General features: G+C 36.6%; 1 protein-coding gene across 1 annotated transcript in view; it reads left to right on the top strand.

Annotated features, from left to right (window-relative positions):
* LOC124355308 (lamin Dm0-like) overlaps window positions 1–15943 on the top strand; it is a 57895-nt gene that overhangs the window by 34545 nt on the left and 7407 nt on the right. The window contains exons 2-5 of the mRNA XM_046806400.1: window positions 7809–7941; window positions 8713–8850; window positions 10209–10391; window positions 12080–12220. Coding sequence (XP_046662356.1) covers window positions 7809–7941; window positions 8713–8850; window positions 10209–10391; window positions 12080–12220 — 595 coding nt within the window. The remainder of the gene's footprint in view (window positions 1–7808; window positions 7942–8712; window positions 8851–10208; window positions 10392–12079; window positions 12221–15943) is intronic.

Here is a 15943-nt window from a genome sequence, read left to right as displayed (position 1 = left end):
GACAGAAGACAGGCGGCGTATGTGCCGCGTATAGAGAGAGAGGTAGGCGCGTGCTCTCCACACGGCTACGACCACCTGGCCACTATCTATTATTTATAGTCCTCCAGCAGGGGATATAGGGGCAGCTGATGGTGTTGCAGCCCCACCACGAGCGCTGTTTTGTCTCAATCAATCAACTTCCTGGGGAATCCGAAATATTTGCGGCGTTCCTATCTCGTTAGGGTTTGCAAACTAACTTTACTGTCGTCACATTTTGTCAACTTTTTCTCGTTTGAGTGTGATTCAGTTTTGGAATTAGGAGTGATGTGTGTGCATGACATGTCGAAATATAATTTAAATTAACGGTTCAACACAGATTACACTTCTAAAATAAATTACGCGTACGTCAATGTAATGTTCAGCGTAATCTGGGGTGACTTATAAAATGGGTCATCAAACAATATACCTCGGATAAGGAAGTTTGACAACGTAGCGGTTGTTGATTGCCCTGCACGGGGGGGGGGTGTTCGATTGTGAGAAGTGACGTTAGATAAAATTCCTTATTTCATCATAAGGTCTCACCCGGTCGTCTCCGTGGTCTCGCATCGTCAGGATCATAATAAGCACTTGTTCACTTATACACTCTATTTCAACGTAAAGTATCACAAAAACACGTCTTAACTTAATTGGTTCCAACCAGAAACTGAACACGATACTGGGCTTCCTCGAAACCGATAAGATAACGGAGGGCCTGTCCTGCAGCAGGTAATAACTGTAAACAGGTTTGAGTTTATAAAGAAAGTGGTTTATCTGTTAAAGTTATCTTCTGAATGTGTATTTTCAGGTTTGCCTGAATTAAGCTCTAGTTTCCACTGCTCTTCTACTTTTATCATGAGCTTTCAGAGGTATCTCTTAATGAGTCTTTACGTTTTAAAATCTTTAGCCCCAACTACAAATCCCATTTTGGGGAAATGAGCAAAGTTGTAACAGTGACTAAAAAGTTCATTTCTATTTCCTAGAAAGATTTCTCGAGTTCCATCCCTCCATCCTTATCCATCAAAATGTACGCAGAGAATACTTGTAACTCGCACTGTATAGCATACCTTCGATAAATAAGTTTGACAACTGCATACAATTCTGAATTCGACATGTTATGAAAGCTCAGTTATCCTGAATGTATAATTTATTTTTCGATCCGAATTTAAGATGTTTTGGCACAGTTATGAATAAAAAAGATGGGAACTTGAGAGAGACTGATGTCTGGGAACTATGGGTAAATGCTGTGTCAAACTTATTATATTTGCGTGTTTTAAAGCTTTTTTAAGATATGGTTAGAAGAAGTGGGGACGACTGTATTGTGGTTGGTGAAATTGAAGTATGGACCAATTCTTTTTCGTGGGTTCTCTCACAGGATAAAGCACGACACCTCTGCCTTTGTCCAGGAACAACTCAGCTAATTGCGCAGGAATTTGCATTGTTAGTGCTGCCACCTGTTCCATTCTCCACGTCACGAAACTGAACTGTGCTGATTAATTTAGGTTCATTATAATCAGGAAAATATTTACTTAGTACATAACCTACACATGGAGAAGACTTGCCATAGGATGGAGTCTAATAATGGATGCCGGGTCTGCTTCGTTACGTTTAACACCCTCACTGTGACACGAGTCATGTACCAAGGTGTGTGGTCCACCGCACTCAATGTGTCATTGACGATGGATGATTTGAATGGATGATCGGATTTTGGACATTTGTCATCTCTATGTTACAAAATTAAGAACATCACATTTTGAGAACTGAGGTGTCAAACTGTTTGATACCTAAGGAACAGTGAAGATTTCAATGATCGAAACGTGATCTTATAGTTTTGTTACACGTGACGACGACAAATGTACGAAATCCTATCATCCTTTCACTTCATACACTTTCTCTCAGCAAATCCATTTGAACAGCTATTTCGGCGGAAGATGTACTCCCGGCCTGCTACAAAGCACTGGCAACGTGTGGACTAGTCGCGGTAAATTGACATAACCAATGAGTTTTGGTATTTTGTGAACGAAGAACATGAACTAAGATCTGCTAGTATCGGCCCATAGATGATATTGGTGGTACCTATTCGCCAATAATTCTAACACCAGATGACATTGCATGATTACGTGTTTTTTTTTTAATATATAAACAGTCGTATATCCATCCAGCAATCGACAGATGTGTTTGTTCCCACTATGTGATTTATTAATGTAATTATTTTAAAACTGAATACCTAAGGCATTTAAACTGACTGGCAATGCCACTGAGCTTTCTCCGCACACAGGTGGAGGCTATATTGGCATTCACGGCACTGGCACGGTGGCAACTGGCCGACAAACAGGACAATCTGGTTTTGGAACTCCAGAAACTCGCTCGCAATTTATGCAGGTCGAAGTCAGGGGAAAGATTTGACAGGTCCGTGCTCTTTCTTCAACGGAAAATTCAAAGTACCACTACGTGTATTTATAACTGGTACATACTCGGAGTGGAGAATTCTTGTTCTAAAATACAAACTTATAGTTTAGTTTTAAAATCTTTTTCAACTTTCCAAGAAGTTTCAATTTCTTAAGTAGAGGTTTAGGTTCCCTTTTCTCAAACAAATTTACTAACTTCCACTGTAAAACTTTTATTGCATAAATCGCATGCATTCCTACAAGAAAAGTTTTTCCTATTCCGTAGTTAATTAACCCTTAACCCTTAACCTCCACCCTCTTCTCTGTAGGGGTTTTCATACCCTTGTGTCATTCCATGTCAGTTCATCCACACCATTTCACCCACCATTTCAGATTTGTATGAAACTTGGTAGATTTGTTCTACACGTAAAGATAAGTTAAACTAGGTACCAAATTTGGAATTTTTATCTCGCTTAGTTTTCCAGTTATGTTCCAGTTATGGCACTTTGAGGTGTTTACATTTTTCAATTCCTGCACTAAGAATAGCGCCAAACAAAACATGACACAAAAGAAAATAATTTCTCATTACCCCATTTGACACTCGATCTTTATGACATTTCCAAGGCAGTTTCTTGAGTACTAAGGAATAATAATAATAAAAAATTACCTCAACATTTTCAATATATTAATTACAAGCGATGTAAGGTTCTTTCAATAACAATCTCTCCCAATCAAAATCTTGTCTAGGCCGTACATACGTACACAGGAAGGTATAATGCTGGCACGCGGACATGGGACAGGCACAGTTTTGGCCGTGGTGGCGGGAATTCGTCAAGCGTCTTGCAGTCTGCGCATGCGAGTCTTTCTACTCCTCGGTTTATCCGAGTGCCAACTCCACGCCGCGTGAATATTTTCGCTTCTACTTCTTCCTCGAGTGTTGACATTCCTCTTTGGTTCGGCAGTTCAACACTGTTATCTTGGCTACAATCCTCAAATTGTATTGATCATATCAGATCGGTAATAATAATATTTATGTTCTCAATTGACAAAATGCTGTTTATTTGAGCAAGAAACAGTTAGAATATTTATCCGTTATATTTTCTGATTGTATAAATGTTAGAAAAGTCGTTATTTATTTATTGTTTATTATTGTTACACCGTTATGGGATCATAATTATTGTATATTTGTTATAATTAAAATATGCTATTTTATATTAGTATTAAATTATTTAATCGAGCGCTTGGTATTTATAAACAGTGTTGCATGGAGATATGCGGGATAAACACGAGATGGACTGGAAAATTGACGATAAATTGTGGACTAACTGCCAACTGTAGGATAGCCTTGTAATTAATGTATTAAGTAAAATATATTTAAAATATTTCCACGCACGCTGTGCCAAGCATTTGGAAATGTACATTTTTTGTCAGTTTATGGGAATTAAAGAATTAAAGAACATGGTAACAATGTACTTACTCTTACGTGTTTTTGTCTTCTAAGTAACTGAACTGAGGAAAGGAATCGTACACTGTCTTAATAAATTGATGTCTTACTCATATGAATGTGCGTTATACACGGGCACTATGCATAATTATAATAATTTCCAACAGTCAACTGACACACTGAACTGAACGCGTATGGAGTTAGTTTATTATAAACAAGGTACACCACGCATCGCGTAACAGGCTTCGTTGAGGTCGCATACCGAGTTAATCTGTAACTAATCTAATCTATACTCATTTAATTCTTGAGATATTCTGCAGGTAGATGGACCAAAAGGAGATTGACACAAAATTGACGTTCAGCCAAATATCATGGTTGGACTTGCACCAGCATAGAACGCATTGTTGTGAACCGTATATAGAGAAATTCAATTTCATCCGAAATGTAAAATATATGAATGCAATTTTCTCGAGATGTATTCAGATTTGTGTTTATTAAGTTAGGTTCCATAGCAATGTCCAAATAATAGAAGTTCCGTTGAGCTAGTGAGGGTACTACAACGCAAGACTGCACTAAAACCAAATCTTACCACCGACTTTAACGTTTTACTCCATTATTTATTCTTTGTACTCTATGAATGAAAATGTCACATGTTAAAATCTCATATGGTTGTGCGCAGATTAATTTATTCTCCTGTATTCTCGTTGCCATCATGATTACCCAGAAGACCAATGTATGTTCACTAACGCTCAGCCAAATCCAATGCAGTGACACGCACCATCATCGTGCTCAGTTTTCCTCATAACCAAGTGAAGCTTCGTGAAAAATTTCAAGTTTCTAGGTAAGTTCGTTTTCGAGATACAGTCTGACAGACAGACACACGTACAGACAGTAATGATGAAACTTTTCCAGCCTCTCGAGTGATAAGCTTCGCTAAAGCTCAGCCAATAAATATACTGATAATGTATACTAAAAGCAATCTTATATACATAAAATAAGAGATTTCATCATAGAACGAAAAATATAATTGACACAATATTCTTTGCTGCGTTTTGGTAGTGGGGCGCTCTTAGAACATATTGTCGTCCGTGTAATATCCTACGTCCCTATGTTCCATGTAATATTACACCGCAGCCGCAACCAAACTGGACAGGCCCAGTCGTCCAAGAATCTTGCCTATCATTCTGTACCGGTTTTACTTGAAAAATGCGACGCTTCGTCCACACACTCACACTGGCAGATCCACTACAATGGCAAGGGTGGCCATTAGCTATAAAATTATATGTATTTAATACTCCATATAATTGTTGATATGTTTAGTCATAACATGAAAATTGTGGTAATTATTTCGGGTATATTACACCTGCAAGTATTTCAAATCAAATACTGCACCTACAAATAAACACCAAAACATTTAAGTAAAGGAACGTGCAATAATGAACGCTTGTTTATTTAATCGTAGATTGATTTTGTATAATTTCAATATACCAAGTGTATTGTTACTTGGTCTGCGAATGTATGCATGCATGCATATAGGTACACAAATTGTTTCGAACATTGGTCATGTTACAAAAGGTATGACACAACGTTTCGAGGATTATAATCTATCCTCTTCGTCAGGTGGTATGGGAGGGGGGTTATTAATACATATAAGAACAAAGAACGGAGGGAAGAAGAGAAACAAATATATTCCATAAATGGAATTTATTATTTGTTGTAGAATTATTAAGTAATTAATGCTCTAACATTTTTGATAATTGTCTCTTATATGCTTGCATTGGGATGTTAAGTAACTTCAATTTTTAATTAGGGATCCGACGACTTTGTAGGTCTCCACGCAGCGTCCACACTCCTTTACTCATAATTTGGCCATAACTTGACAGTGGCTCTTTATGAATGAAATAAAAATAGAAAAGAAAGAGTTTTGTTGACTGATTGAACACAAAACGACTGTTGAATTATCGGATTCGGCATTTACAAGCACACGAGAGGCCAGAAGCCCAACTTGGCCGAATTTCAATGGAACCGAGGCCGCGACCCAAGGTCGCCACACCTACATCACCCGGTGGTGACGTCACCAGTGCTGTACGTCACCACTATATTTAGACATCGTCAATCACGCTCAGGTATCGTCACCGCCCAAACTAGTTTAAGATGTTGACCTCCCGGCCCGCGTGTTGATACCCCACCGCTGTGCTGCACGCTTGCCAACCTTCGCAAATCGGCACTTCAAAATACTCTCTTTATAGATAACCTGTAAATTGATAACATAAATAATGAAGAAAAAGCTTACGGTACAAGAAAAAAAATTAGACGAGTTAGTAACGAATTAAATAAATATTAACTTCCCTTTGATTGTATTAAAAAGAAAGAAACAGTTTCAAAAACATGATTTTCTTGTTAGTGTCCCAATTTCACCTGTGCTGGTGAGACATGTCATTGTGTTCTTGAATTCTCATGCTCAAGACTTGACTTGCATCCTGTGCAGCGAGTGACAACACCTGGACTGGATTCCAAACATTGTTTAGGTGTTATTATGATGTAAAGTCATAACTCTTAAATTTTATAATACTGATTACGTTTTTATCTATCGAACTAAACTAAATCTATGCATTTTATTTCTCGTAATTATAAGAACTCCGTTTCTCTAGATGAAAGTATCGCACTAGCCCTAAAATAAACAGTTAGGCATGGTCTCGGTTCTCTATATTAAAGTATCGCGCTACTCCTAAAATAAACAGTTAGACATGGTCTCGGTTCTCTAGATTAAAGTATCGCAGTAGCCCTAAAATAAACAGTTAGGCATGGTCTCGGTTCTCTAGATTAAAGTATCGCACTAGCCCTAAAATAAACAGTTAGGCATGGTCTCGGTTCTCTAGATTAAACTATCGCACTAGCCCTAAAATAAACAGTTAGGCATGGTCTCGGTTCTCTAGATTAAAGTATCGCACGAGCCCTAAAATAAACAGTTAGGCATGGTCTCGGTTCTCTAGATTAAAGTATCGCACTAGTCCTAAAATAAACAGTTAGACATGGTCTCGGTTCTCTAGATTAAAGTATCGCACTAGCCCTAAAATAAACAGTTAGGCATGGTCTCGGTTCTCTAGATTAAAGTATCGCACTAGCCCTAAAATAAACAGTTAGGCATGGTCTCGGTTCTCTAGATTAAAGTATCGCACGAGCCCTAAAATAAACAGTTAGGCATGGTCTCGGTTCTCTAGATTAAAGTATCGCACTAGTCCTAAAATAAACAGTTAGACATGGTCTCGGTTCTCTAGATTAAAGTATCGCACTAGCCCTAAAATAAACAGTTAGGCATGGTAATTATTTGTATATGAAAACCTAACATTTCAATTACTTACATAAAGGGTGTCCCATAAGTCAAGATAATATTTCCAGGAGTGATAGGTCAGCTAATGACTAAAGTCCCAATAACAAAATATGACCTTAGTAACAGTTGTTTGGTTTCTGAGATATTGACACCTTTTTGAATATCTCATAACACTGTTACTCTATTTTGTAGATGTCAAATGGGTAGCATAATTTCATCCTACTTCTCAGAAATTAGAATTTTTGTTGTAATTTCTACTTTAAATTAAAATAACAATGATAGGAAATTGGGTGCAAAATAAAAACAGGTGACAGCCATTCACCTTCATCTTACGGTACAGTGACAAGTATTTGATGTAATCATTCCTGTTATACAAAAATTCGTGCTTTAAGAAGAAATCTGATAGTGCCATTTTGGTTAACAAATGTAAATTTTGTGAAGGGTTTAAAAATGTATGGTAACAATAAAAACAAAAAGTTTTAGAAATAAGAGTTGAATTAAATTTTATTACAAAATTTTATTGAAATCTTCATGTACATGAAATGTACATTTTCTCAGAAATTGCTTTTATGCATGTTGTAAGCCTCTTCTTGACAAGGATTTGAACTAAAAAGTTGGGTTTTGTGTGCAGGATGGACAAGAAGACTCAAGATTACATTCTGGCAGAGGCCACCATCTCTGGCTTGGAGTCTCGGCTCAATGATCTGCAGAAGAACTACAACCAGTCACAGTCCGACAGGAAGAAGCTCAATGATGAGAACAAGGTACAGTAACAACTGTTGTACAAGTTGTGCTACTCGATGGCGAGTTTGTTCTGTAACTGTAAGTGCAAGGTGGAGAATGAATAAGTCAAGTACTCAAGGTGATATGAGTTTTATAAATATAGTACATATCCGGAATCTACAAAGAGAGTTGCATGGTAGATTGTAAATGTTTTTACTGTGTGATTGTTTAGTTCCCAGTTTCATTATCACAAAAAAGATAATCAGTATTTTCAGCAGCTAGAGTGAGAAATCAAATTGACGAGAAAACATTTTTAACACATTTTCTAAATGGACCAAAAACTAGTTAAATAATTTCCTCTACATTCAGAAAGGTTCATGATCCTAATCAAATTGTACAAGGAGTGTGTAATAATACTTGTAGATATATAAATTTTTGGGTGTATAAGAGAAATTTTGAACTTATGTATGAATAATACTACTTGTGCTAAATATCATAATTTAATAACTACAGTGTTTGTATTAAGTAAAAAAGAACGTTTATTTCCTGTCTTAGAAGTGAAGTCCAACTACTTAAGAAAATGGGGAGTTGCCTAAGCTAGATTTATTAAGTTATCTATTCCTTGTAAAGGAATATTGTTGCATTTAAAAGTTTGCTGAATTGCTTTGAATATTTCCATTCAAATTGCCCTAGATAAACTAGATAATTTCATAAACAGTTTGGACTATCAACATTTTTAGTTTAATTTTAATACTGGTTCAATAAATATTTAAAATTGTTCTTTAAGTAAAAGAAATTATTGAATGTTTCAGAAATTGGTGAAGGAAAACTCCTCACTGACCCTGCAGCTGGGAGAGAGCAAGAAGATGGCTGAGGAGGAGATCCTCAAGCGTGTGGAGGCCGAGAATCAGCTGCAGACTGCTCGTGAGGATCTTGACTTCAAGGAGAAGGTATTGTACAACATTAGTATATGATGTATTAACCCTTTGACTAGTAATCCCACAACATATTCGAGAGCGCCCTACGTGCCGTCTGCAGTAACCTGATAGCCGTGCAGGAAGCGCTATATTGCTAAACAGTTTTCATAATAATGTTTCGTGATGAATAATCTCTTGCTTGAATACGAATGCGATCTAGCGGAATAAATAAGAAACGTCAAGTAGTTTACGTCGGTCCTACTAGATCGCAGTGCTTCTTTTATTTATTTCTTTCAGATCCAATTAACGGTATTCAGGCCATAAGATGATATTCAATCAGTTGTTCCAAGTAATCAGCTGATACTATTTCTGTTTGTGTAGTGAATACAGGTTATAACATTACTTTAACGTTACCGGTTGCCTTGATTGTAAACGTTTTGTTGTGTTGACTGTGAGTAAATAAATATGGCTGTTTGTGTAATTACTGATTAGGTAAAATGGTGCGAGATAGATTTACAGATGAACTTTTGGCCAAGATGCTCCCCTGACACTTACTGCTCGGCATTTTCCCGCTACCATCCCTGCTACAGATAAGGACAAGCAGAGGAGAGCATGTATGTGTGCAGATAGACCAGTGTCGGCGAGAAGCGGTGCCGGGACACAATGTGCTGGGATTGCGACGTTCCGCTTTGTGTGTCCAACTGTTTTAGCGCCTTTCATACCATCAAAGATGTCTGAGAAGACTTGTGTACTGTTACTAACTTGTATCTTATTATGTTTATGAGAAAATGCTGAATATTTTATTTTATTCTCATATTTTGTAAATATAATAACTTTTGAGCATAATTAGATTAATTTCTGTATAAATACAAAAACAAAATCTTCAAAAACGCTTAATTGAATGTTTTTGTAACACATCTACTGAAGTAAACCCAAATCCCCTAAAAAAAATCGAAAATAAAATCTCGCTTTTTAGGGCTCTCTTGCTGATGAAAACCCCACCAGTCAAAGGGTTAATGGCTCAAAATGCTTGTTTGTTTAAGAAATGCTTGCATTAAGTTATGCTTTCAAACGGGTTACAGGATTGTCACAGGAATCTGTCATTGTTTTGTTAAATATGCTATGTAAAATAAAAATACTCGTTGGAAAATTGCACTAAACAACAATAAACACACACGGCAACCATAGAGCAATCACCGCTGCAATAAGTGCTGGGAATGGTTATCAGCTGACAAAATATAGCAAAGAGAATAGAGGCTAGTCATTTTGATGGAAGTATCGCAGTGCGTAACCCATCTGTGTTGTGAAATATCTCTTCTCGAATTTTAGCTATAATCTTGGGATGCTTTAACCATGTCTTGTAATATTAACGGTTGCTCTGTTGTACGCAGCTCTTCCAGAAGCAGATGGTGGAGACTCACACTCAGCAGAAGCGTGAGATCACGGAGATTGACGGTCGATTGGCTCAGGAGTACGAGGAGCGGTTGTACGCCATGCTGCAGGATGTGCGCAGGCAGTGCGAGGAGGAGCTGCGGCGCACCAAGGACGAGAGCAACGCTCTCTATGAGGAGAAGGTGAGTGTCTGATGAGAATGAATGTAGTGTCATCTATTACTCTAGGTTAACACTTTCACTGCCGCCTTTTGACAACTTTCTTACACTGTTGCTCGTTTTAACGATTAAAAAAATAAGTATAATATTTTAACCAATTATAAGAAAACTATAGGACTAATATTTTTTTAAAGCTGAGTTCTTCCTCTTTCTACACAAATGCTAATGCATAAATATTTTCTAACAGAAAGTCTTGTTTTAAAACTTAAAAGTTTTTTTTGTAAAAAATCAAAAGTTTACCAAAAAACATCACCATGTACTAGTCTATAACGTAAATATACTTCTCATTATTATTTTTTGTGTTCAGTATATGTATTACTGTCACTATAGCTACAAATATTTACAATTGAAATCCACTTATGCTTAAATATTTTTTTAGTGCGGGGGCCTAACCCACTTGTTCCAGGGCCATCATCACAAGCTTAAAATGAACAATAAACTGTGAAATTCCGTAATAAACACTATTTATAAAACACAAGAATAAAAGTTTTTATTACTATTATGCTGATATTTATTTTTTTAGTAAATATGTTTGTATGTTAAGTAGATGTTGTTATAAACTGTGTATAATTTTCCGTACAAACTTCTGGGGGTAATGTTGTTTTATGACATTATTTGTAGCCTGAGCTGCACAAAGGTGTTTTATATTAGCGTGGCCAAAACTGTAGATAAAGAGGTTGAACAGAATTGTTATAGATATGATATTTTAAACACCAACACCACAAGTTTAAAATAGTAACTGTCAGATATTGGCCTCTCATATTCCTTGTAAGATTATCATATCATCATGTTGGTTCTATAGATAACTCGATCTCTTTGTGATTAAATTCACTTAATTTCCAAAAATGACAGGACAATTTGACTTGAATAGGTCGTTGATTAATCAAGTTGAGGACTAATTACTATAAATTACAGTTCATCTGCTAATCAATTCCCTCTATCTGAACCTTATCAGTTTTGATGAGTTATTTTAAACTAATAATTAAGATAAAATTCGGACAGGTTCCCTAAGACTACGAATTGGAGCATAGACTTTGGAAAGCATACTCGTCAACTCGAATTAAATACTTTTTAACCAGAGCAAAAATAACCATATAAATTTGTTTAAGATGCACTAAATTACATTTGTATGACCAGTAATGTATAACTGTATACCTGGTAACTACTCTGTATGTGTCTAAAATATGGCAATAATTTAGCAATTTAAGTTAATGTTATAGGTATCCAATTAATACTTTAAATTAAGTAACAAAATTATATAGATAAAAGAAAAGCAAAGCAAGTGTACATCGAGGTCACTTTATAAAATATATAAGACCAGCCAATAAGCAAATCAGAAGGGAAAAACATTTATTTTATAAAAACAGCTGTTAAAGATAATGTTAATTTCTATACCATTAAATAATTAATTGAGACATATGTTTCATTTGTTACCTGCACCAAACAAATTATAATTTACACTGAAAATGTGTTTACATTTAGTGTGTTGCCTTTTTTGTAAAAAGCATTTCTTTTAACTGTACAATATCTGCTTTTCATTCATAAAGAATAGCTTTAAAAGGAGCTATTAAATTTACCTCCTATAACTTAGGGTTTAAGTCGGATATTATTTAAATATAAACAACCGGTGAAGATTCGTGTGTTTGTTGTAGATTAACAGTTTGGAGCGACAACTGGACCGTAACAGCAACCAGGCGGCCAGTGCCATAGAGGAGATGCGCAAGATGTCGGTGCGCCAAGAGGAGTGGCAGCGCAAGTTGTCTGACATGGAGGCTGCCAATGCTGCTCTCACGGTGAGTTGTAATCCTTACCGAAAGTTGTCAAATCCAAAATTGATAGTTCTGCAAGATTTTAATAACATATGTTATATTTATTTTCACCGTATTTGTAATCCTAGACTTAAAATTTGTTTTGAGGTTTGAAAGTAAAAAATTTTTACTCATCTAATTTTGGTAGAGTCTAATCAAAAGGTAAATCATATTTAAATCTTTACCAAACCAAATTACATTGGCTCCAAAGCTTATAACAAACCTCCCACTGGACTTTAATATCCCAAGTTTATCAATCAGAATTTAAGAAGAAGAAGCTAAAAATCTTTTTCACCAACAAAGCCTTGTACTCTATAGGAGAGTTATGATAATTATAATAATAGAAATTTAATCTTTGGTTTAAGCTAAGTTCAGAAAATATGTTTTAACACATTGACTGCTGTATAGTTTTAGGAAATTTTTGCCAGAAGCTGAAATCATCTAACTGAAAAATCTTTAAGTTTGGCCCTCATAAACTAAATGTATAACAATAAAAAATGGTTCATAACAAAATTGATACATTTTTATGACATCATTATTATAAGCGGGTTTTCCCGCGCTTAGCATTAGTGCAAGATATGAATATTTAAAATAGTTTATTTATGCGTGAATGTGTACCTTTGGCTGTTTATAGTTGAAATATGATGTCCAGTTGTGTTTATGAAGTCTCTGGAAAGCAATTGATGACGTCGTAAAGTTGAGCGGGAATTCCCGCGCCAAGCACTGAGCGAGCACATACCATGTCGTTATGTCATTTACCACAAAAAGAATGTTAGAAATCAGTGGCCATTAGTGTTTATATTTATACCTATAACTATTTAGGAAAAAAACAAAGTATTTGTTTTATATACATATTTACAAAATCACCCAACATCCTCTTTTGACACTTATTCTTGAAGCTGCGCATGGTACTTGTCGTAGCAACCCAACGCACACAGTGGCGGTTCGCCAGGGCATTGCGCACACATGTACACAGTTTCTTTGCGCCTTCCTTCCTTTAGACACTGACGGCATCTTTTTCCTAGAAGTCGTCCTTTCTTGTCAAGCGCAGTGGTCTTTGAAAGAACGTGCAGCGGGATGCGTGGAGGCCGCACTGGAGGAGCTTGTTGTTTGGGAGGTAACAGAGCATCAATAACCTGTAAGCGAAAATCATACAGTTGCATAGTATTGGTGTCATTTGCAACATTGTACAACTTGTGGGCATTTACCATTATCATTTGTAGAAGATGTATGAAAATCTTCTTGTACCAACGTACAGATTTATGGTCACTGGGGTAGTAGGCGAGCATTTGGTCACTCCTATCTACCCCCTTCATGTTGGCATTGTACTGGACAATAGCCATGGGCTTTTCTCGTTGCACATTACGTCGATTAGATATTAGCACAATGTTGTTTTCATGTTCAGTAGATAGATATGACACTATCCGCTTGTCCCTCCATTTGGCCACCATGACTCCTTCAGCGTATCTTTGTATTGTCTCCCCCACCTGCTGTCTTGACGTCAGCTGGAACATGCTTCCTGTCGAGTCTGAGGGTGCCAGTACAGTATGTTTTATTTGCTAACAACTTGGAGGCAAGAGCAACACTATTATAGTAGTTATCCATATATAAGGAATGGCCTACACCAAGTTTCCCTCTCATTAGGTGCATAACCACCTTAGAGGCGTGGCCTTTGCCCCCTAACTCACCTTCACCACCAGAATACACTGCAAACCTAATCACAAGGCCCTGAGGCTCACAAAGGGAGTACAACTTTACGCCATATTTGTGGCGCTTCCCCTTGATATACTGTCGAAAGAGCAAACGCCCTCTCCACAGCACCATACCCTCATCAAGGGAAAGTTCCCTGCGTGGATAATATAAATCGTCCATTTTTTGATTGAAATAGCTAACCAACATGCTAATTTTTTTCAATCTGTCATCTTTGCCCTCTCCTTCTACATTTCTTGAGAAATGCAGACATCTAAGAATGAGCAAAAATCTATCTCTGCTCATTTGATCTCTGAAACATTTAATATCAAATAATCTGGATGTCTTCCAGTAGTCCTGGTAACGGTTCAATCTGATGGTTCCCATATGCAGTAGTAAACCTATAAATACCTTTAATTCTGGAACAGTCAAATCTTGCCATTTGTTTATTCTTGAGTGTTCTCCAAGATTTGGCTTACCATACACTTCAAATGCATATATGTTCGATTCTCGAACAATATTCTCTAGGAAAATATCATCAAGTACCAGAGTAAACCAATCTATTGGCTTGTTGTTACCAGGTACTGGTACTTTGAACCTATTTTCTGCTGTAAATGGTATACGGCGAAGTCCTTGTGTAAAGGGAGACCACGAAGGGTTGAGATGGTCATTATCTTCATCCAAATTGTCACTTTCATCTCCACTCAGGTCATAGTCGCTGTCCTCACTTATGTCTGATTCACTGTCACTAGAGTTAGCAGTGTCATTATTTTGTCTAGAGGTCGAAGCAGCCATTTATTAAAATTTAAAACCCTAACACAATAAATAAAATGTGTTATTAACTAAGAACAACACCCCAAACTAAGTAAATTACGAAGCACACGATCAAAACTAAACGAAAGGCGCTACTCGGAAACTGAAACTGCACAAAAGTGAGGTTATAGCCGATACACAGTGCTGCGGCCGCGCGAAACAAACTACAAGCAATGCTAACCACAGACTGAGTTGTAAACAATCAAGGGTGCAAAAGCGCGGGAACTCCGGCGCGCAGCACGGCGGCGCCTGGCTGTAGCGCGGGAACTCCCGCGCGCCGCACTCAATGTGTTAAGCTATGATTGTGTGTAGGTCTGGTGAAGGATGGTAGGAGGGAAAACTCCCTCCCCCTATTTTTAGTAGATCTATTGTTTAACTAAAATACTTCTAAGATTCTTTTCTAAAAAGTATAACGTAATGAAGTTTGTATTTTATAATAACTTTATGCATGGCTTATTAAAAATTTTTGTTTTGGTAGAATTAATGGTGTTCTGTAGTAAAAGAATTGTGAAATAAATTAATATTTATAGCTTTATCAAATAAGCCAATACAGTTACAAAGATTTTATCTTGACAGATGGAATCAAAATACTAAAGGAAGTAGTTAACAAATGCAACAAAATAGTTATATACAACACAAATGGTTACTTTTCATTATGAAAGGTGAATAAAACGATCGTGGTATTGGAGCTACGCTGTGCCGTCTGAGTGACTTAGTCTGAAAATACTGTGCACTAGCTCGGCCGGTTGAACAATACGCTGTGGTCGAAAGATTAAGCAATGCAGTTTGAGTTACATTATATGGAAGAAATTACAAAATGAATGCTGAACTGTGTTATGACCCAGAAAAAATGATCTATTAGATTTTTCATCATTTGTTCAATAGAAGCTATAACATTTGGTTAAGTATTGATTTTTTTCTCTGTTTCATCATGATTTAATTTCAATAATCTTTTAATTAAGAATGTAGTTAAACAGCAGACTGCTCATCAGTTGTCCAAAAACCATTGACTCCCTGTTATACACATGCAAATTGAACAAAATTGCTTCATACACGATTTTTTGACAGAGTTTTATTTAAAAATCGTGTTTAGAAGTAATGGTTACACTAGCAATTGTTCTTCAATTCAGTAGTCAGAAATGGTTTTCTAATTTGTTTGATACATGATTTCAGCCATAATGGTTTTGATCATCTCACCTTGCCACG

The sequence above is a fragment of the Homalodisca vitripennis genome, chromosome 2, assembly GCF_021130785.1.
Source record: "Homalodisca vitripennis isolate AUS2020 chromosome 2, UT_GWSS_2.1, whole genome shotgun sequence".
NCBI lineage: Eukaryota > Metazoa > Arthropoda > Insecta > Hemiptera > Cicadellidae > Homalodisca > Homalodisca vitripennis.
The sequence above is the reverse complement of the archived record's forward strand: the minus strand, read 5'-3'. Positions and strand labels throughout refer to the sequence as shown.